General features: G+C 39.1%; 1 protein-coding gene across 1 annotated transcript; it reads left to right on the top strand.

The window, feature by feature from the left end:
* The first annotated feature begins 516 nt into the window (after positions 1-516).
* Positions 517-21,887, top strand: RAB27A (RAB27A, member RAS oncogene family). Its single transcript, XM_009885726.1, has 6 exons — positions 517-641; positions 14,072-14,244; positions 15,980-16,065; positions 16,806-16,909; positions 17,671-17,794; positions 20,814-21,887. Exons 2-6 carry the CDS (start codon positions 14,092-14,094, stop codon positions 21,010-21,012), a joined length of 666 nt encoding a protein of 221 aa, XP_009884028.1. The 5' UTR covers positions 517-641; positions 14,072-14,091; the 3' UTR covers positions 21,013-21,887.
* Positions 21,888-22,205: the final 318 nt, after the last annotated feature.

Genomic DNA, 22,205 nt, shown 5'->3' with positions numbered 1-22,205 from the left:
GCACTGCTGCCACTGTGCTCCCAAATCCTTCCAGCTCCATCTCACCTGGTCTCACTCTGGTGTCTGCGCCTATTTTGTTATTGGTAACTTTTTCTGCCATCTGCAAAGGCATAAAATAAAACCAGGCTCAAAACTGAAATTCTTCTTTAGGTTTTAGGAGCTTTTGGTGCTCGCTGTGTTTCATTATAGTAGACTGTGTGTGCTGTGTTTTATTTTTTTATAATGAAACATGCTGCAACTTCCTCTCCCTGTGTCAAGAAGGAGGAGGGTCAGTAGTTTACGCAAAGGCTTAATGTTTGTTACCTGGTTTAGGGAGATCTGGTTAACTATGTTGCTTAGTTTTAGGAGGAGGAGAAGAGATCACTTGATCGGTCAGTGAGACCACATGACAAGCAGCTGAATGTAATTAGGTGGGTAGGGTGGTTGTGTGGGGCTGGCAGCTTTGCATGTCTGTGCGAATTTCAGAGCTATTATTCTGAACTACGCTATTTTTATTTTCTTTCTCTTCTGATGCTACCTGTAGATGAGAAACAGCTCTTTTTGCATGACTATGGTATTCAAGAGATCTGAACTGTGTCAGGGGACTCGTCACTGAAGTACCTTTGGAAAACTACAGATCCATTTGCAGCTGTTTAGCATAGGTATGTAAACACTTTCTCTTTTTTATTTATTTTCATAAGATTTATTAAATTGTTTTCCTTGAGCTGACAGTTGTTGTGTGCCAACTGTTCCTCTGTTAAGAGCTTTGAAACAATGTTGCTGTAATTTTGACAAACTGCCTGAAACATTTTGATTTTGAGAGACAGTTCAGCATTGCTGTGTCCTCATGTTCTAGAGGGAAAAGTAAACTTAAAACTGGGAAGTGTACTGGCTTACGTAGAACATAGGCTTTGGGTTTAAATGGCAAAACTGCAGCTCTTTGGTACGTATTTGGTCATTTTTTTTTTGGCAAAGAAATCAGGCAGATTTAAAGACCAACCTGGGTAAGTTTATCAATAAGATTAAAACAAATGACTGCAGTGCCCAGTGTCTGGATTCAGTAACCATAAGATGCCCTTTCTGGTCCCAAGTCATCTGCCTACATTTCCTTCTGTGTTAAGTCAAACTTGTTCTACAGTTAGAAGATGGAATTAGACCTTTGATATTAACGGGTACTGTGCAAATAATGTTTCATAATACAGAAAAAAGTAATCCAGTATTTTTAAATGTTGTACTGCTTGACCTTTCCCCCCCTCTATTTTTTCCTGTGTTTTCATTAACATGTAAAGATAAATTACACTTAATAAACCAGTCCTTTAGAGTGGTGGTTTTTTAACTGAGTTGTGCACCAGCATGTTTGTTCTCACGTATACTGAATGTATTGATGATAAAAGGAATAAAACCGGTGTGTTGCACAGTCTGTTATTTTTAATTAGCAAAAGAAATCGGACTGCAAGGAACCGTGAGAGCTTATCTAGTTCATGTTCCGTGTTCAATCATGTAGTAATGGCTTCAGTCTTAAAATTAATTATGGCAAAGGCAGTATGGGGGTGGAATGTTATTACTATGTTTTGTATCTCCACTGGAGGAAACTCAAAATGTGTGTGCCCATCTGACTAGGTCATTCTTTGCCACCCCAAGCATGAATTTGTAATCAGGCATCCTTTCTAGCCCATGTGTTTGCCAGCATTTTTCTAATCATGGACCAAAACTCCAGTTTCTGTAGACTGTAAATAAACAAGGAGTTCAGAGAACAGAAAACAGTATTCTCCTCCACTTCTGTGGGAAGGTCACAAGGCTTTCCCAGGGTTTTAATTGATGTCTAACACTGAGTATCTTGAGTTGATTTTTCTAGGCCTGATCATCACCCCTTGACTTGCGTTTATAAGAAAGATGTTAAAAATTCATAAATGTAGTTAAATTAATATATTTTCTTGCTGTTTCCTTATAGACATCCTCAGGGTATGAAAAAGTTTATATAAAATAACTGGGAGGAAGGATTTTTGTGAACATTGATGCTTGATTTAGTGATTTTTTTTTTGTGTGTGTGTGCTGTGCTGGATGGATTGGTTGTCATAGTTGCTTCACTGTAACTTGCTGTTAAATAATGCTTTTCAATTACTGCATTATGTGTGCATTTTGGATGTGTGTTACAGAAACAATTTCTAGCACGTTTTAGGGTAGCGGTTTCTAATAGTCTAAGTTATTTGAGGAGTAAATTTTGATAATGTTGGGATTCGGTTGTATAGAGCAAAACAATATTCTAGCATGTGGTGCTGCCCCCTTTTCCCCCACCGTACTCTTAGTGAGTTTCAGTGTATTTGCTTTTTTCCAGCATGTCTTTTGTTTACAACACTATATTAAACAAAACAGCGTTAGTAATTAAGCCTGGTAAAGGCAAACTAGGAATCTAATTCAGCTGGAATTCTTTAAACACGTCACTAAGAATGGCATCAAAGAAAAATTCAATTTTTTTTTTTTTCCTTAAAAAAAAATGAAAAAAAGAAGACCAAGAAAAATTCTGAAACTATACGTATAAAAACTTAAAGAATGAACTAATAAAAAAATCTTAAAAGCAGTTAAGGGAAAAAGACCTGGAACATATCCTAGTGGAATGAGGGAAATAAGCTCTAGTCAAAGGAAAGCAGAAATAACTTAAGGAGAAAAAGTTATGAGTAACTTTTCTTGGGTCTAAAATATTTGACTTCATAACTACGAAATAACATAGCTCCTGCTTCTGGATTTTGTTTAAACACTGTGTCATAGGGATAAATTTTCTTTAGAAAAATATAGTTTTGATCCATTATGGTGCAACTGTTGGTATAAACAGAACAGAACTGGGATCTTGGTGAGGTGGTAATTCTCTGGGAGCGAGTGGGCTAATGTATGTTAGCATAGCTCCACTATAGGCACTGTGGCTGTACTGATTAGTACTAACTGAGATTTTCTTTTTTCACATATTGGATTGATTTTTTACTGGAATCTCATTACTGGGTTTTTATTTCCTCCTATGGGAAATCATATGCACTGGTTTAAAATCAAACCAAACACTGCAAGCCAAAGTCAGTCTATTAATAAAGAATGATACGGCAGAGCCTACTTTAATGAGTCTTTTCAAATAGAAACTTGTTGGACAGTACCAGTGCATACTCCCATTTTCTTGTGACTTGTGCACCGAAGTGCGTAGCTGAATAGTTTCTTTCATATCTGTTTACCCTTTATGTCCTGTTTTTCATTTCAGAGGTTTGATGCCTTTCTCAGTCATAATGTAGAACATAAAAGATTGCAAATCGTTATATGAAGTTGGCTTGTCAGTTTGCATGAGATTTTCGGATTCTTCATAAGTTTGCAGAGTTTTATACTTAGCATTAAGTCAAGAAAGCACAGTTTGAATCCACTGTGCTATGAAAACTACGTATGTGTTTCCTTGACACTGTTTTCTGCAGGGAACTTGCACTGCTTGGATCAATTAGAGCAGTCTGACTGGCAATTTATTTTCTTGGAATAACTTTGCATATTTTTTCTGGAACTGGGGTTATAGAGGTGTTTTTTCTGAAAGCTTGCTGCTGCTAAGCCATTTATTAGCTATAGCAGAAACATTCTGAATAATAATTTTATTGAAGACTTCTGGGGGGGAGAGGTAGGAAATTGCCTATTATTGTAGATCAGTTAAGGTGAAAATTGAGGACACTATGTCTGCATGAAATGTTAAGAAAGAATTCTGCAAGAAGGCATCTACAGCATGAAAAGCTGGCAACAGCTGCCAGGTTTCAGCCAGGGGGGTTACTCTATAGGCATCTTGGGGCCCTCCCTTGAGTTATTGAGAATAACTCAAATGAATAGCATAGGCAAACTGTGGCATTTGACTTGTGATTGTTTTTGCTTTCCTTGCAGGGCTCATGCAGACCTTCATGACAAGAATTAGTGTAAGAAATTCTAGCTTGCTCTGCTGTTTATCTGAGCAGTCTTTGCTGTACATCAAGTTTTAAATGTAATTCATGCTATAATGTGGGATTCTGATCACAGCAGTAAGATAAGTAGTGTTGGTAACTCAGGTTGAAAAACAGCAGGCTTTTTGAATGGAAGCTTTGTGTTGTGCAGTTCAGCCTGCTTAATCGGTGCTTCTTTTTGAATTATCCCTTCCCTGAGACTCTAGAAAAGAAGCTGTGCTAGGATATGAATTGAAGGAAACATTTTGCCAAAGCACTGTCTGAATATTTTGGCAGACTGCAGAGCTTCAATAGACAGCTTGGACAGTGTTGATACATGCTGTAGTTCTGGAGCTGTTCAAGTGGAAGATTCGGTGACTTGTTGAAAGTATGGGCTTATTTTTCAATTCTTGTGGAAAAAAACCCTCCCAAGCTGTAGTTTTAGCTTTGCTTTGATAGAAGAGTTTGAGTGATGCTTTTGAGCCACAAGCATGCTCCAAAATGACTGTGTCTTGCTGTCACAGATCAAGATTTCTGCTTTGCTGTTGCATGTTAGTAACTTCCTGAAGAGAACAGGTCGTGGCCTATTGGATAGCGCATGGCTGTATTTTAGGCTGAAGTGGTGTTTTATTATGTAATGGACAAGTTAAATTGTGCCCAGACTATTCTCGGCAAGTTATTTCTAACCATTTACGAAGCATGGAAGCATCACATATGCTTACTATTTCCAGACACGTTTGCTAAAAAATCCTGTCCAGTACTGGCTGAAACTATCTCTCTCAGACTGTAGCTATTACAGACTCTGAAATCAAAGGCTCAGTTCCTTTTTGAGACCTCTTAAGAGCAGATTATTCATGATTGACCTATCTCTCAATTTCTTTGAAATGTTGTGCTGCCAGCCTGCAGTGCTCCGTGTGTCTCCACATTGCGGTGGTTACCAGCATGATCTGGAGTAGGCCCAGTGAGCTCGGCACCAGCGAGGATGCTTCTGTCAAGATTTTATGACCTTTAAAAGTTTTGGATAAGCGAATATTAGCTGTCAGCCTCAGTTTTCTCGATCTAGATACATTCTTCCATCTCCATCCATGTGCATCGCTTCCCTGCTTAGCATCTCTGACTGTCCCTTGTATCTGAAGTCCAATCACATTGGATTCGAGATTAAGGAGCAGAAGGAATAACCTTTTCTAATTACTAGGCAGGGTTTTTCTCAACTGACAGTTTCCCTTGCTTTCCCACAGATAACTATAAATTTATTTTGACCTTTGTGCTAGATCCATTTAAGAAACCCTTCTGATTAAATATTTCCACAAATAACTTATTATTCCTAATGTCGTGCCTGATACTTATAGATAATAGAGATTTTCCGTCTCATTAGAAATGGATATTGATTAGTTGTTCAGTCAATAGCTCCGATAACCAGCAAGTTTTGTGAGGAACAGCATGTTTTCACTGGTGGCTGGAAGCGTGATCTGATATAGCAGTCGTGCTCCAAAAGGCCACAGTGATTACTGGTTTTCATTTGGCAGGTGTAGACAGACTAATTTCTGATGGACTTAAAAATCTTTGAATGTCATCTCAGTAATAAGAAAACTTTCAACTTCCTGAGTAATAAATAGCCAGAACAAAATGTAGGAAATGCTATATATAACTTGAACCAAAAATAAGGACAGGTCACAATATTATAGAAAAACAATAATGCTAAAGAATGGTAGCAGCTTTAAAAAAAAAAGGTAACTTTTGGTGCATCTACCAATCAAAAACCAGAGTTAGCAAGGAACAGAGTTTACGTCCTATGAAAAACAAGAGAAGCAGATATTTCCCAATCCAAAGGATGAAAAGGTGGATTAAATTCTGCACTGAAATTCTTTCCTGCCTCACCCCTTTGTACGCTTGCCCACATCATGTTAGATGAATGATGGTAGTTTGATAGTCGCATTTGTATCATATTTGTGTGGGTTTCACTTTTATCTAACAGTGACTAGGAGGTATCTTCAGGTTGTCTGTTGCCTGACCTTCTCCATAGACTTCCAATTGACCTAATCATGAAAATTTATTTTTGCCAGATTATTTCCCTCTAATGCAGCATGTATCTTGTATCCTTCATAAGCTTGGCAGTGTGACCTTTTGGGGATCATTATCTGTATTCTGGGTATCTACAAAACAAGGTGTAAGGCAGCTGAGAACATTCCTGCCCTGGAGGAGAAAAAAAAACCAACCACACTGTATTTTTAAAGAAGCTGTTAATAGTTTCCTCTGGCTGGTCACAGCATGTGCTTTAACGGGCTTAAACAAAGAACCCGACCTGACTGATGTGTATTGCAGCCTGCCGAATAGCCCACATAGGCAGAGCATAAAATATAATACTTTCTTTAGCATGAGTACACGCATATGTTTTCCCTGAGATGTCGCTTTATTCATATTCTAACTGCACATATGAAATAGCTTCATTTTTCAGTTTTTAGATTTTTTTACCTTTTCTTATTCCTTTTATTCTGCTTTTTCACGCATCTGCTTATTCTCGCTGTCTGCTGCAGATTTTTGTTATCTCCAGGAAAACCAAACCATTCCTTAAAGAAATGCTCAATTCTTATGATCTTGTGTGATTCTTATTATCTTCTCCTTTATCTTTCAGTGGCTATTTCTGAGGGCAGAAATAGAATTGTACTCTTCTTCCTTGCCCTTCTGGAGTGGAAGTGTTGCTGAATGAGTGGGTGGGCAAACTTCTGGATATTTTCTTCCTTCTGTAAATACGACCAGCTTTGTGGGTGGAATCCTGGTGGCTCTTGTGTTGACTGAAAGAGTTGGAAACTGTGTCAATCTATGTAAGACTGTCATTCATAATTCCTTGATAGTGTCAAGAGCAGGTACAGTGTAGTGATGTGTTACAAATGTTAAGGTTAGGCTGTGGGTAAGCTATGGACTGGGTCCCAAGCGATCAGAATTGTCACATCAAGAAGGGCTGCTGGGCATTGCTCTGAATTTCCTGTTTATAAGTTAGTGAAGAAGCATGGCACGTTAACTTGTAAGGCATTGTGACTTTAATATATTTATTAGAGGAACAGTTGAATGGTTGAGAAAGGAGTAAGTAGTATGGAGCCGTTTTAAAAAGGAAAATAAAAAATTTCTTTGCTTTATTTTTCCCAGTCTACTCTGAAGTTTATTCACGTGGTACAGATGTTTGCTTCACTGCTGCAACTTGAAAGCAACTTCTGATGAGAGTTCAAAGAGGCAACTTGGGAGGCAAAAGCTCTTGTTCCCAGGAGGGGGACAGGTTCTCTGAGACAGTTCAACTGTTTTCATCAGATACCGTTGCAAACCTTTATCTACAGTGTTTTCTTACCATGAAGCATGAAAATGTTAGAAACTGATGGGGGAATAGAGACAGTGCTGTGTCTTTTGCAGAAAAGTTGAAACTGCAGAGAGATCCTTGCATGTGGGTGATGTTGGAGTATCACCTGCAACATTCCTGGGTTTATTTTCCGTTTTTTTCCAGTTCCATGCTGCCTTTCATTCCTTTATGTAACTGAGCCATTCTTTGAATTTCAGCCTCCTTTTTGTTGGTTTGGTTGTGCTGAAAAGCAGATGTAGTTGCAAAACTAACTGTTGTTTCCTTTCCTGGCTTCTCCATTCCCAGTTTCCCCTGGTTTTCTGGAAACGAAATCCAGAATCTGCTGTTTCCTTGCCCAGCCTGTTGTGCAAGGTTCTCACCGCATCTGCAGACCTATTGCTTCATTTACCCCTTTTGTGCCTCCTTTCTGGGTAGGATCATGATTTTATGCCTGGCATATCCCATTGTAACTCATTCTCAGAGTGCTTTGTGTGCCTGTCAGTTCTTTTTGCTCTGCAAAATCCTGCAGTTCTAACAATGCTGACAGCTGACAAAGCGTCCTAGAGCACCTTCAGCTGAGCTGGAAGTGACATCAGCATTTGGAAGCTAAAGCCTCACAGAATACTTTTTGCATGTATTTTTGCAGACTCCTGTATGTATCCTGAGCATCCTTAAAATTACTTAGATCCTTCCAAGAAAGGGACAATCCTTCGACATGGACCCTACAATTCCTTAGAATTCCTCTATAGTTGAAACTAAAAAGGTCATAACAGTAAAATGTCAAGTAAAGCAATTGAGAGTAACCAAAAGATAAATGCTCAGAGCAACTGAATCTCTTCCTCTTGTTTGTGAGAGGAAGGGCTGTTTTCTTTCTTGTTATTTATGTTACAGAAAAATCCTAGAAGTTGCAGAAAGTGTCATTTTGGCCAAAATTAAAGCAAGCCAGGTCATATATTTTCCTAAGAAAAAAAGTAGCGCAGCTCAGAATATTTCAGTACAGTACTTATCTATTAACTCTTTTCCCCCAGCATAGCAGTTACTTGAGGTATAAAAAATTGTCGTCATAATTTGTTTATATGATATTGGTACATATCTGGCAGCTTTTAGCTAAAGGCACCGCTAATAAAGTGTTGACAAAGCAGGAACATTGTTTAACTCTGTCCCTTGTTTCGACAGAGCTGGCAAGCGTCTGATGGTGACCAGTTCTGCAGGCATTAAGGTGCCTACTGAAGCCTTAGAGCAGGGTGAGGCCGTTCGCTGTGCTTCGCCCACGCTAGGCAAGAATGTGGTTATTGCTTTGCCATAGTGTGATGGGAGCGCTCTTATGACAGGATTAGTGAACTTAGTCCTTTGGGGTCCGGATCACTTTCTCAGTGCTTCTGCTGGAACAGATCATGTGATGCATAAAACAGCTATTCATGTTGTTTAAGTCTGTGTAGTGCCTGGGTGAGAAGCTTTTTTAGTATGAATTTACTTGCACTTGCAGAATGATTAAACCTGTACAAATGCATTATTACCATGTACTTGTATTTACACATGTTTCATCGAGAGACCTGCAGTATCTTCCTTTTCTGTCTGTGTGGGATTTGGACTTGCAGTGGGGTCTGGTTTTCCCGAGCAAAGGCAGCAAGGCCAAGATACAACTCCTCTGTCTTTGTAAGATCTAACTGAAAGCTGAGTGACACTTGCAGAAGGTGGACACTGTTAAAAGTCAACTGTAACCCTTGAGCATCTGCTCTCTGTCCCCAAAGGGACAATGTGATGAAATCCTGTGGTATCTTAAAGTATGAATTAATTGTTGGTCTAATACCTGTGTTTTCACAAATTCAGTTTGGTGTGTCTCTTTATAGTTGTGTGGTACATCTTACCACGTTAGTCACTGGCTTTATGGCTGCACTGCCAATCCAGGATGCTGGAGTGATGTCTGAGTTGTACAGAGAGCCATTTCACTTGGTATGAGGGGGAAGAGTGGGTTGAGTCAAACAAATAGTTTTATTTGTGTAGTTTCATACAGAATAGTGGCTTTTTTGCTTTTGGGAGGGCTGGCTAGGTGGTGTAGTATGGGGAGGACCCCTCTATCCCCAGAAGGCTTCCTTTATTAAATGTGTTGCTTCTCTGTGAAATGGGGTGGTGTTGCAGGTGTGGTCTGAAGTCATGTCAAATGTAATATCTTATGTTCCAGTCTTTGCCAAAGAATAATTTTTCTCTTCTTTAGAAATCTATGGTAAAGACGGCTTTCACCATGGTACCCATGGGGCAACGCAGTGTCCTTGAGTCTGTACAAGAAAGAAAAAAACCAGCAGTTTGCTGTATCCTTCTCGCACCCGAAAGCGAAGGATGTGCAGCTATGAATGGAACTGAATGGCTGTGATCCATATACTCCATCATTCATTTTTGTATGAAAACACTTGTTAGGAACAATGTCATTGTATTAAGGTGTGTGGGTGATTTAGCAGATACTGTAGATCTGCTCCTAGATGGGTCGTTCACAAATCTCTTCTGAAATGCTCTTTGCCTCTAGGAATAAATGGGACACTGAACTGTGTAATTGCTTCCCAGCCATGCTGTCAGGCAGCACCCTCTGTAGACATGGAGACATGAGGCACACCTCTTTATCTCTGAGCACCCATCAACATGAATGCAAACAGGTGACACGTAAGCTTCTTGGCTGCGTGCTCAAGAGGTGGTGCTAGAAAAATACTCCTACTGGAAGTACTATCTCCAGTGTGCCCTAACTATTCCTTTAGCAGAGGTTGGGGTAAGTGGTATATTTTACTTTAAATTGATGTGCTTGAGGACTGTCTGATTAAGAGCATGTTCAGATTTCCTGAATTTTACACTCTGTGTGTGTGTACACATTTTTATTTGCAGCTCAATGCTTTTTTTTTGTTGTGTTTTTATTTATTTATCTCTCTGTGCCTTCTTCCTTTTTCCTTCTCACCTCCATCAGCTCTGTAGCAGCACAGGAGTTGCATGTTTTGTGCAAGGCCAGTTCAGAAAGCATATTCCCTGTCCCTATACTGCACAGGGGAAATCCTGCATGCCAAGACGATTTCCTTAATTTATACAGGAGCAACACTGCCATAGTCTTGAATGTTTTATCACACAATAGGGTTGTGATATTTGTGTCCTGGAGGCAAAAATACAAGCCTGTTAACATTGATACCTGTTAACATGAAAGTACCTTGGACTAGGAAATCTACTGAACAAGAGCAGCACTTGCTTTGCAGAGTATCCTTTCTTGGCAAGCCACGGTCTGGACATGTGTGTGTGTGGAGGCTCCAGAGCAGCAGCTGTACATGCACAGCTTAAGTGATAGCTGTGGGGATCCTGTCAGCAATGGAGAAGGCCAGTGGAGTTTTCCCAGCACGTGCTTATAGCCCCTGACCATCTGCATGCTAGGTGAAGTGCAAAGCCCGAGCTGAAGGGGATTTAAGGAGGGGTTTACAGAAGGCAAAACCCTGGAGGGCTTGATGTGGAGCCTAAAACTGTGTCCATCAGTGAATTTTTTCAGCCGAGGAGTTCTTACTCTTAGAAGCAAGATTTGAGAATAATCATTCTAAAATGAATCCAGATTTTTTTCTCTTTTGGTGATCTGATGAATTCTAATTGTATCATCAGTTTTCTCTGATTCTTCCTTTTCTACCTCCCACTCTCCTGATACACAAGGTATAGAAATGTGGGAGGAAAGACTGGAAGGTATGAAGCTATAAAGCCTAATTTAAAAAAAACTCAACAAACAAACCCACAAAATTGGAAGGAAAAAATGGGATGGGTTTTTAGAAACAGGGCCGTGAGTTTTCATAACTCCACAGCAGTTTTTGCTATGAATGTACTTTGCTGTGAATATATTCCTATTTATGTTGTGTGGAGCTGGAGGTGTTTGGGCACTAGGACTGCAGGTCTCGGAAGTAGAGGGTGGAGATCCCTTTTTAAATATTTGTACAGGGAGGAGGACAAGGCATGAAACTGCTATGAAAATAGCTCTTTGCATGTCTCCAAGGATAGGTTAACTGTGCAGGGGTTCAGAAGAACCACTCCCTGGAGATATTTGAATAATAGATTGACATTATGGGGTGCAGTGAAAGGTGTGTGCATTTCAAAAGCCTAAGGAGAAAATTTCCTTCTCAAGGAAATCCTTTAGATAGCATTTTCACGCCCTTCCTGTGAAGGGCTTCTACCAGCCATATGGAGAATTGAGGTTCAAGTGGTCCGAATGATGTGGTGTGTTTGTCCAAATAGATACTCCACAAATCAGATATGACACCAGGAATACCTTTAGGTTTTACTTCCTGAAGGTCTAACCTTGACCTTTATGTTTTAACCAGAGCTTTCACCCAGCTCTGTCCAGGGGAAGGGTGCAGCTGAACCATAACAGTTTCTTACAGCTCCAGGTAAGAGCTGTAGTGCCCTTTCTTCCTCCATCAGGTTTTGCACAGGGTGCATGATAAATTAGCTTTCTTACAACATAAATTAGCAGTGATTAGGTGGCACTATAATTTGTATCTGTTATTAAAAGTATGTTCTATATACCTATAGCTAGCTAACAAAATACCAACAAGACAAGGCAAATACAGGTAGGATAGCATAGTAAAAGACATGAAGCTAGTTTGTCTTTGTATAATATACTGGCGCTAAGATTTGCATGTCAGCCTTTTTAAGCAACAATTAATTTAGGGGTAGTGAAGCTGAAAGAACATGTACTTGAGTAGAGGGGGAGCTTATACAGCCCTTTGCCCTTGGAGAACATCTAAGGGTAAAAGAAAAGCCATATACGAGATGGAAGTCTAAATCAAATCCAGTCTTTAGTGAAAAGCGCCTTGTTTGCTTTTTAAAATATTTTTCCCTTTCTTCTAGTGCATTTCAATGAAAAGACTTTGTAGAGCTACAAGGTAGGCAATCTGCTTTTACTTTTTTTTTCCCCTTCCCCAACAAGGGGAATGATTTAAAAAACAAAACAAAAAACTCCTTTTGCTGGTATGTATGAGTGTGTCTAATGGATCAGGGCTTTTAATTTCCTCTGAAAATGTTCTTATGTGAGTGTGTGACTGCCTGTTCAACCTGCTCACTTGAATATGCTGCTCCTTCAGACCTGCGTGGTGGAGGCAGGCCTGTAGTTGTGGTATATTTGTGTGAAAAGCTCACTGATAACTATTACTGTGGGGTTTTCTGTTTCAATCTTTTACTTTATTACAAAACTTTGTATTTAAACACAGCAGTGGAAAGTGAATTAGCTGGCTGTGGTGTGGTAGCGAGTGCGTGTGAGTCACCTAAAGCCCCTTTCCTGCAAGGTTTTAATGTCATAGAGTGCATAATGTAAAATATGCCTTGGCTGGGGAAAGGGAGACTTCAAAGCTGGAAATGGCAAAAAAGCATCAGATGCTTTCCACTGACTCTTCAGTTGGAGAGTATCTGGGTGTAAATCTGATCGTTGTCTGCATTTGATCGTGGTAAGTCCAGTCACGGCTAAGTCAACTAATCACAGTTCTGTCTTGTAACCAAGAGCAGTACTAACATAAAGTTGAAGCTTTAAAGATAGTTATGGTTTTAGCTTAATGGTAGCGATTGACGTCCATGTACTTGAGATACAGAGTTTGTTCCAAACCTCAAGCTGCGAGTTGATGTTCAAGAAATGAATCGGTGTTTTGCCACTGATGCAAACTACTGCGGTGTTTGACTTGAAATGAATAATTTTATCTAGTTCAAGCTGCTAATACTTCCAAAAATACTTATTTACAGTTGACCCAGCAGATTCTGCTTTTTTTTGTATTTTATTTCATCATCTAGTTTATTTTTTGTATTTTGGTGTCTATTTCCCTCCTTTATAAGAGACAATTTAATGCCAGTGTTACATTGCTTTTAGAATGGTTATTTTAGGCTTATCTTTTCATGTTCTTGTCTTTGAACACAACATAAGGCAGCTCCCTACTGTTTGTTTTGGGGGAAGAGAGGCTTAGTAGCTACTCAACAGGTAAGTGCTAGTGCACTTACATCAGCCTTTTCTAGCATACGTGAAATTTGCCAGTGATTTTTGTTATACATTATAGCTGTTACTGCACTTTGATCATCTATATCTAATATGGTTATTTTTTCAAAGGCACAAAAGGGATAGAGAAATTGCTTAAATGTGTACGGGCCATGAGAAAACACGTGTTGTTTAATTCAGGATCAAGATTTAGTTTAAATGGTTAACTAGTATCATGACAGAAACTTGAAAAACTTTGAAAATTGGTTCTCTAAACAAAACAAAAAAAAACCCAACGAAACCACCACCAACAGCAGCAAAATGTTGCTTTGTTATTTTTCCTTCTCGTATGAAAAACCTTTTTGAAGACTGAGAAATAGCTATTAAATGACTGCATTTTTATTTAAATATAAATATAGTGGTAGTGGGCAGTCAGGAAAAAAAATAAATTTGCATATGTTAATAATGTCACAATGAATGTGAGGTCAAAATTGCATTGCTGGTACATTTAAGTAGCTTTTGCTAGCTTCCATGCAGATTTAAAGCAGTTCTGCAGTTCATGTTCCAGATGTCTTGAATACTTTGACCTTGATTTTCAGTCTTTTCTGAAGAACTTAAAATTGCATCGCCTTCTCTTTCTAGTGGGAAGAATGCAGTAAAATGAATTGTGCACTTTCAGACACAGCTGAATTTGATATTGGTAATTGGCATAATTAAGAGTTTAAAGTGAAACCAGTGTAAAAGAGTGCAGAACTGGTTCCACTGCTGGATGCTTTGTAGTTCAAATAGTGATTTGTATTTTAAATGTTTGTCAAAGGAAGCCTTGGCAGAGTTGTTGACTAACTAATCCTTCTTGCTTTGTTTTTTAAGGTGTCTCCTGAACTCTCACTATGTCTGATGGGGACTATGATTACCTCATAAAATTTCTAGCACTCGGTGATTCTGGAGTAGGAAAGACCAGCCTTCTTTACCAATATACAGATGGCAAATTCAATTCCAAATTTATCACAACGGTGGGCATTGATTTTCGGGAAAAGAGAGTGGTGAGTTTTCACAAACAGTGTGCTACTTTAAAATGGTATCTGTCTTGGTGATGGCTGGAATGTATTTTTCAAAAATCTGACCTGCTGATCCTTATGTGTAGGCATGCAATCAATAGTTACTGTGTACTTAATTTTGTGACAAGCAAATGGTCTCATTTTACCTGGTTATTTTTGTCATTGTTTTGTGTTGCCCCTCCCCATTTCCCCCAAAGTTAAAGTAAGAAGAGCTGATTCTAAGCAGCCACTTCTTACTGCTCAGCAAGTGTTGCTGAGTCTATCTACTCCACGAGTTGTGCCTGTAGTACCTGGAGTAGCACTTTTATTGTTGAACTCTCGTTATGAGGAAGGATTGGGTTGTAGTAAAAAAAGTTTTTGCTGTTTGTGGACTGGAATGGCTAGTGAACAAAGGCTGTAACATTGACTTTAAAACTGTTTTAAAACATGTGAATGACGTGGGATAGCATGATACATGGGAGCTGATCTGGCTTCCTAAACAGTTACCACTACTGGACAAGAATCGTGAAAAATAAGGTTGGTTTGTTTGGTTTTTTTTAACCCCTGAATTGGTGTTAAACTAGGCAAGCATACTTTTGATATGAAGCTGAGCACTGCGTTATGATAACCAATTGGATGCTGGTCCTTACTGCACTGAGAAATTGAGTTAGCACAAGTTCTTTTCATTCTTACGTAGAAGTATTAAACTCCTTTCAGTGGAGTCTGATGATTTCCCAAGCATCCAGAAGTCTGGATGGTGTAATGGGCATCGTGCAGACTGGCTTTTGATGGATGACGTGCACCGCAGGTGTGAGGAGTAAATATCACAGTAGTGTGAGGAGTAAATATCTTTGTGAAGTGTGAAACTGGTCTCTTGAATAAGTTTGTATTCCTTTTGTGGGATATTAAACATGGTGGATTTACTTGATCAGTGTATTTGATAACTCAGGATAAGATTTAGGCTTCATAACCTGAATCATATAATCCACAAATTTGGCAAGTTTATGTGTCTCTGAAGATATGTTTCTAAGTCTGGTAATCTTAGGTATGACAGTTGAAGGTAAAGAAGACAACCTAACATGAAGTGTTCTAAACAAGAAGTGAATCTATTTTTATCTGATCCTTCCAAAGCTAACAGATGCCCTTATTTATATTTTCATGCTGAGTAAACTCTTAAGCTGTTGTTATTATCATTCAATTTCTGCTTTTTAAGCTATGATATGATAAGATCTACCCTCAGCTCTTTTTCAGCAATCTTTTGGCAGCTTAGAAGAGATGTCATTATCTTTATGAGTATATTCTGTTTGCTAATGAGGTTCTGTTAGTGGTACAAATATATTGCCAGATTGCATGATCCAGTTGTTGCTTCCCTATAATTACATTTTAATTTGAACACGATACAAGATAATAGCAAAAAATAGAAAATCGAAATCCTAAAATTAAGCTTGTCTAATGCAATTTAATGGCTGCTCTAAGTATCTGTTTGGAGTCCATAGTCTATGGGATACGTTTTTTCTAGTTTCACTTTTACCCTTAATTTTAAATATTCAATCAGATGCAAAACTAAAATGCAACCCATGTTACTTTTGTCTTACAAGGCAGAGGGATTGATTTGTAGCTGGGATCTTGACATCAGCAATGCTAGTTTTGCTGCATTTGATGACTTCAAATCAGTCAGTTATTTTGTGTTCTATAGAGGCTGGACTGCTAACACTCAGTCTTGCAAATTTACCTTTTACAGGTGTATAGACCCAATGGGCCAGATGGCGTTGGTGGCAGAGGACAGAGGATACATCTTCAACTCTGGGATACTGCAGGGCAGGAGAGGTATGTTCTGCCCCCCACCTAGCAAGTAAGACAGTTGTCATCAAGCTAGGTGCCAATGGAACTGAGCACATGAATTCTCTTTATTGATTGTTACATTTTAATTGTATAACTTAAGATGGGAAAGTACGCTTACTTTAATTTTAACAGTGATGGAAAGTTTCCTGTGAATATCCATTAAATTAAAACTGTAGTTTACAGCTGTAGAACATTAAAACTGTAATTGTTGCTCTTTGTGGTTTTGGAAACTTTCAGTTTATTTTTTCATGGCCAATGCATATAGATACTTTTAAAGCTTTTATTTTTTCAGTTTTCCTTAAATTTCTATAAATATGTTGAGGTCTTGGGAAGGTCAGGCAGGTGAAATCACCTCAAAGGATTCTTTTCTATTTGTGTATCAAAAGACTAGCATCCCAGTGGCTGATAGTCTTAAAATAAAGAACTGATGTGTATAGGGTTCAAAGTTTGAATTTCATTCTTATTTTCATTTCTGAATCTTGATCAAGTCATACTTTAGAGTAGAAGACTTTGTCTAAAGGTCTCACGCTCAAGGGAAATGTCTTCCTTAGGCCCTGATTAGACCATAGTAATGTTATGCGGTCCCTACAACAGCAAAACAATTATGATGAATATTTCATTCTAGTTAATTCAGTCTTAAGTTACCTCAGTTTCATGACTGTATGCAATTATATTTTCAAAGTAACTTGTCAGATGAGCCAACTAATTTCACTCTGCTGGTCTAGGTTTCGTAGCTTGACAACGGCTTTCTTCAGAGATGCCATGGGGTTTCTTCTACTCTTTGATCTGACAAATGAGCAAAGCTTTCTGAATGTCAGGAACTGGATAAGTATGGCATTTCTTTCTTTTTTCTATTTTCTTTCTTTCCATGGGCAGGGAGGGGGCTATGTTTGTAAATACGGAGTCTCACTGGGAAATAGAACTGAAAATACTGGTTTTTATAGCTTTCTCAGTAAAAGACAGTAAATGTTGCATTCATAATTGTAATAGCTGCTAGTGGTGGCTTCTGGTACTTACCTGAAATTCAGCTTTGCTTACTGAACTTGAATCTTAACGTATATAAAAGCAAGCTGAGAGAACATAATATCCCTGGCTTTGGTGATACTCAGTAATTTAAGTGTGTGGAAAGCATATGCAAAACTCTATTTTGACTCACCTGAAGCTTTGTCAGCAAGACTTAATGGAAGGCAAATTTTACTAGGCTGGTGTATCTAGGCGAAGGAGTCCCCAGACTGTATCATCCATCAGGAGAGGAAAGTACATCCTTTCCTGGCAGCTCACTCAAGATGCTTTGTGAGCGCAACTCCTTACACTACAAATACACAGCTTCTGTGCTAACTTTGTCAGGCATCTGCTCCCCTGGCTTGTTCCCTGCCTTTTTCACTGGGTACATGGTAGTGGATGTCCTCCTGTTCTTTGACTCCTCAGTGCCGTAGCAGAAGTCCTGTGAGATAACAGAGAACATACTTGTTTTCTGTCTTTCAAAGAGCTGTTTTCCTGAAGGACTTTGTGCCCCTTGAAACATGTTAGTGTTCTTAGTGAGCTTTATGTGTGACAGTAAGTTGTGACCCCTATTCTTGTTGCTGTTAGGTCAGCTACAAATGCATGCATATTGTGAAAACCCTGACATTGTATTATGTGGAAACAAGAGTGATCTGGAAGACCAAAGAATGGTGAAAGAAGAAGAGGCTAAGGAACTTGCAGAAAAATATGGGTAAGTAACTTCCTTCTAGCGATTGCTGTGTTTAAAACAATGAAATGTCTTCTGTAATGCCTTTTCTGTATACTGAAAGGTTATTGTGAGAAGAAGCATTTTAAGTATGCTTAACTGGCTGGTATGATATCTTTCTTTCTGTCAGAGATTAATGTTTTCTGCACTACCTAAAAATTCATAGTTAGTATTGCAATAATCTTGCACTGGAGAGTGGTTAATCTTTTTTCCTTGGCAGTAAACAAAGTAAATTTTCCCAAACATTCTAGAAAAGAGAGAGAATTTAGCTGGAGAGGCAGGTGAAGGATGGGGGTCTAATTCTTTGCTCTTGCCTGCACTGAGGCTTTCTGTGTGGCACAGAAACCCCAGGTCTCTTACAAAGTGAAATCCGAAAGAGCATTTGGTGAGGTGATGAGTGTCACATCAGATTTTAGGGAAAACAAAAATAATACCAAGCAATGATATCCTAATTTACAAGCTGAATTGTTTTACTGAAGTTTGTTGTAGGGTAGCTGTTGTCTCTGGCATGGCCTATGAAACAGCCGGCCTCAGTTTCTTTGAGAGTCTTGGGACCTATTCACCAGTATTAGGACAGTCTGCCCACAGAGTGCTGGGTTCCCACAAAAGAGCAGTTCTGGTCCAGACCATGATTCCCCGGTTCTCTGCCCCCTTCCCATTCAATCTTCCCTCAACTGTACAAGTAATTTTGTTAGGACTTCACCTTAGGTGAATTCTTAGTGACTTAACCTCAAAGGGGTCAGGTGCGTTTTCTTGCAGGCATCTGCACTCTCACAGGCTCCCAGGGAGTCTGAAAACTGAGTCAGACCAGCTGGAAGACAGGGTAGCCTTGCCCTTCCCCTTCCCTCCAGGCACAGGTCATGTGTCCCCAAAGGAACTGTGTGAAATCTTTGTTCCTATCACATACTAATTAATCCCATAGCACTCTGATACCCTCTTAACTCTTCCATGGGTCCCATCTCTGGATTACATTTGCATTTCAGTGTGGATCAGAAGTGCACCTTTGAAGCAAATCTTCTGATCCATTTATTGTGGTTTGATTCTCATGGTGGAGCAGCTTTCTAGCATGTGAACTGGATTCCTTCTCAATTTAAAACTAAACTAGATGATGTGCTCCCACCAGTAATCTGTGTTCAGTCTGGCCAAGTTGATTACAGCTGGTCTAAAGTCAAGTCCACAAAACATGCACAATGTGAACACTAGGTCCTCAGCGCTAACTGCCTTGTTCTGCAGGTCTAGTCCTGTTGTGCCATGCTATTTCCTATCACGTAGTCACAAATTAGCTTTCCTTGACCTTGAAGAATCACTGGAGGCAAATCAGAAGCAATCTTGTCTATTAGACACAAGTGGGTTTAGTGCAATATTACCTTCTTACTTTTTCCTTCTCCTCTGAAAATGCTTGTTTGAAGTCCACATCACACAGATAACAGCAAGTGCTTATGGTACTTTAACCAGCTCCTTGTGAGGGAGCAAAAACTTTTAAACAGCAGTAGATGGCATGTGGCCATTTCTTAAAGATTTGAAAGAGATCTCTTTGCATGTGACTTCTGGAAATAATTTATGAAATGTTTATCTTTGTGGCTGAAAGTGCCAACTTAATTTAAGAATAGGGTGCTAAAAGTCAAAGTTGTAGATCACGTCCAACCTGTAGGCAGTTCCAAAGCTCTCTGCCCTGTAGAGATGAGACAGGCTGCTAGCAGTCAGTTACTCCTGAGAGGAGCAAGATAAATCCTACTACAGCAAACATTCTTCTGGTAACAAAAGCGTGAGACAGTGAATTTTTTTGTGAAAAAGGCTTTCTGTGGAAAGGCTTTGTAGTGGTAAGTGGTGTATTTTGAAAATGATGGCAGGAGACCTATACACTGAGACAGTAAGATAATATTTTTGACCAGTCACTGAATCTTGCAAGTTAAGTAAGAAATACTTAAAATTATGAAGTGATTATATCAGTCACTTGGGGAATAACACTAATGTAGCCACTCCAGCACCACCCTGTGGGGAGCACTGAGCGCAGAAGGTCAGAGCCTACAGACGTGCCACTGAAACATCCTGACCCACAACAATAATGCAAACTAGCAATGTATTTTCAATACCAAGGTACCCAGAAACTTTTGTTCACAATGACATAGGTGGTCCGAGTACTGAGATTTTTTTAATTTTTTTTTTCATATGTAAGAGAGTTTATAATTCTGGTGTCAACAGAAGAAACAGTCACCTTTTGCAACTATAAGAGTACCACATTAGGAGTCTTTACTGCCTTGCCTGCAGGGGAATGTCCATACTAGCGTTCCCTCTCTTGCAACGACTCCCTAGCTGATGTAGATAGAAATCAGTAAGGAGAACACTTACACACACAAAGCCATATAAAGTAATTGCATCTCTTGTGGGGAACGGAGCTGAAAAAATGGACCTGAGGAGCATAACTTTGGGAACTTTTGGGAACTTACACTGACCCATATTGACACTCAGGGACTGTAGAGATAGGACGAGGGGTAGTGGTTTTAAACTGAAACAGGGTAGATTTTGATTAGGTATTAGGAAGAAATTTTTCAATGTGAGGTTGGTGAGGCACTGCAACACGTTGCCCAGAGAAGCTGTGGATGCCCCATCCCTGGAGGTGTTTAAGGCCAGGTTGGACGGGGCTTTGAGCTTTGGTCTAGTGGAAGGTGTCCCTGCCCATGGCAGGGGGTTTGGAACTCGATGATCTTCAAGGTCCTTTCCAACCTAAACCATTCTATGATTCTATGATCTTCAAGGTCCTTTCCAACCCAAACCATTCTGTTGTGGGATCTATTAAATTAAAGCTTATCCTTCTGCCCTACCTGCAACCATTTTGTTAATTTATTTTGCAATTCAGACCACTGACCACTTAGTGTCTTTCTGCCATGGAGTGGCAGTAACAGCATTCGTGGGATTTCTAAGTATGTGGCAGCAGTCACGCATTGTTTTTTCTCCTATGAATATAAACTACGTGAGCTAAGTTTGCGGTTTTTATCTTACGCAGAATACCGTATTTTGAAACCAGTGCAGCTAATGGGAATAATGTAAGCAAAGCCATTGAAACTCTGCTTGACCTCATTATGAAGCGCATGGAACGGTGTGTGGATAAATCCTGGATCCCAGAAGGCGTAGTGCGATCCAATGGGCACAGCTCTACAGAACAACTGAATGAGGAGCAAGAAAAAGGCAAATGCGGCTGTTAACTCAGTTACAATTAAGTTTAATATATATGCTGAAGTATAGTACAGTTGCAGCTTAACTGTTTTAACTTACGGACAAATCACTTTGTGTAGTTATTTGATGAGCTATATTAATTCTTGATACTAATTTTTGATTTTTCCTATCAAACAACATTGACTTTTGCTTGCAAAGTGTGCAGTTTATTAGTGATGTGACGGAGGTTTCATTTCGTGTAGCACTGGATATTCCTCTAATTCTCTACTTTGGAGGGAAGGGAAGGAGAGGAATTTTCATTACCAAATTTAGAAACATCTCTGTATGGGCAATGAGAAAGGGTGGGCTTCTGAACTGAAGGATTTTCAATTGCCCTTTGAAGGCTCCATTAACTACACAGACTAGGCATGTAGACTGAGTATTGTGACAGTTCTTAGTCTCTACTAACAGCAAGTGTACCAGCATGGTTCTTGGTTTTGAACAGAAACATTTAATCATTTCATTCATCAATAACAATCTTAAAGAGCAAATGCTGTGTTTTCCACAAAAGCCTGCGAGTAGCTTTTCCTTGCTCTGTCAAACCATCAGCTTTTAGTGATGACAACCAAAAGAAAGCTATTCTGTATAGAATAAAAAACTACAGAGAAGCACAGGGGTATACAGCATATGTAGAGCACTTCAGATATGTCATGAAATTGAAAATGTAAACTACAACTGTACTATATAAAATATATCCAACACAGCCTACAAGACCTCCTAACACCAATGAAATTTCTAGAACATGCATATACATATATTTATATGTAAATGGCGTAACTGTACATCTGTTGTTATGTTTCTTTTAAGTTACCACTCATGTTGTAACAGGAATGTAGGGCAACCTAGATGTCAGCAGAATTTCATCAGAGCTGGTGCTTTGCACTGGATTTGTTTTACCACACACAGATTTGGAATGTTTCTTCAAATTTGGATTGAAAAATGAATCATGATTCTCTTCTGATGAGATGCAGCTAAGATACCAGTTCTGTCTAGATCAGTATTTGTATAAATTTATAATGCTTGTTTTATTCTGCCAGCCTTTGTGTCCTGTACATCTTGGTTGTCATATATTCATTTATGGCTTGTTCATTTCCTTTAAGTTGTATTTAAAAAAGAATAGAGTTGCTTTGCTTCCCCCCCTTCCCCCCCCTAAGGATCACATAAATGCCAATTTTGGTTTCAG

Source organism: Charadrius vociferus, unplaced genomic scaffold (assembly GCF_000708025.1).
Source record: "Charadrius vociferus isolate BGI_N301 unplaced genomic scaffold, ASM70802v2 scaffold325, whole genome shotgun sequence".
Taxonomy (NCBI): domain Eukaryota; kingdom Metazoa; phylum Chordata; class Aves; order Charadriiformes; family Charadriidae; genus Charadrius; species Charadrius vociferus.
Note: the sequence above shows the minus strand (reverse complement) of the source record. Positions and strands in the feature narration are given on the sequence as shown.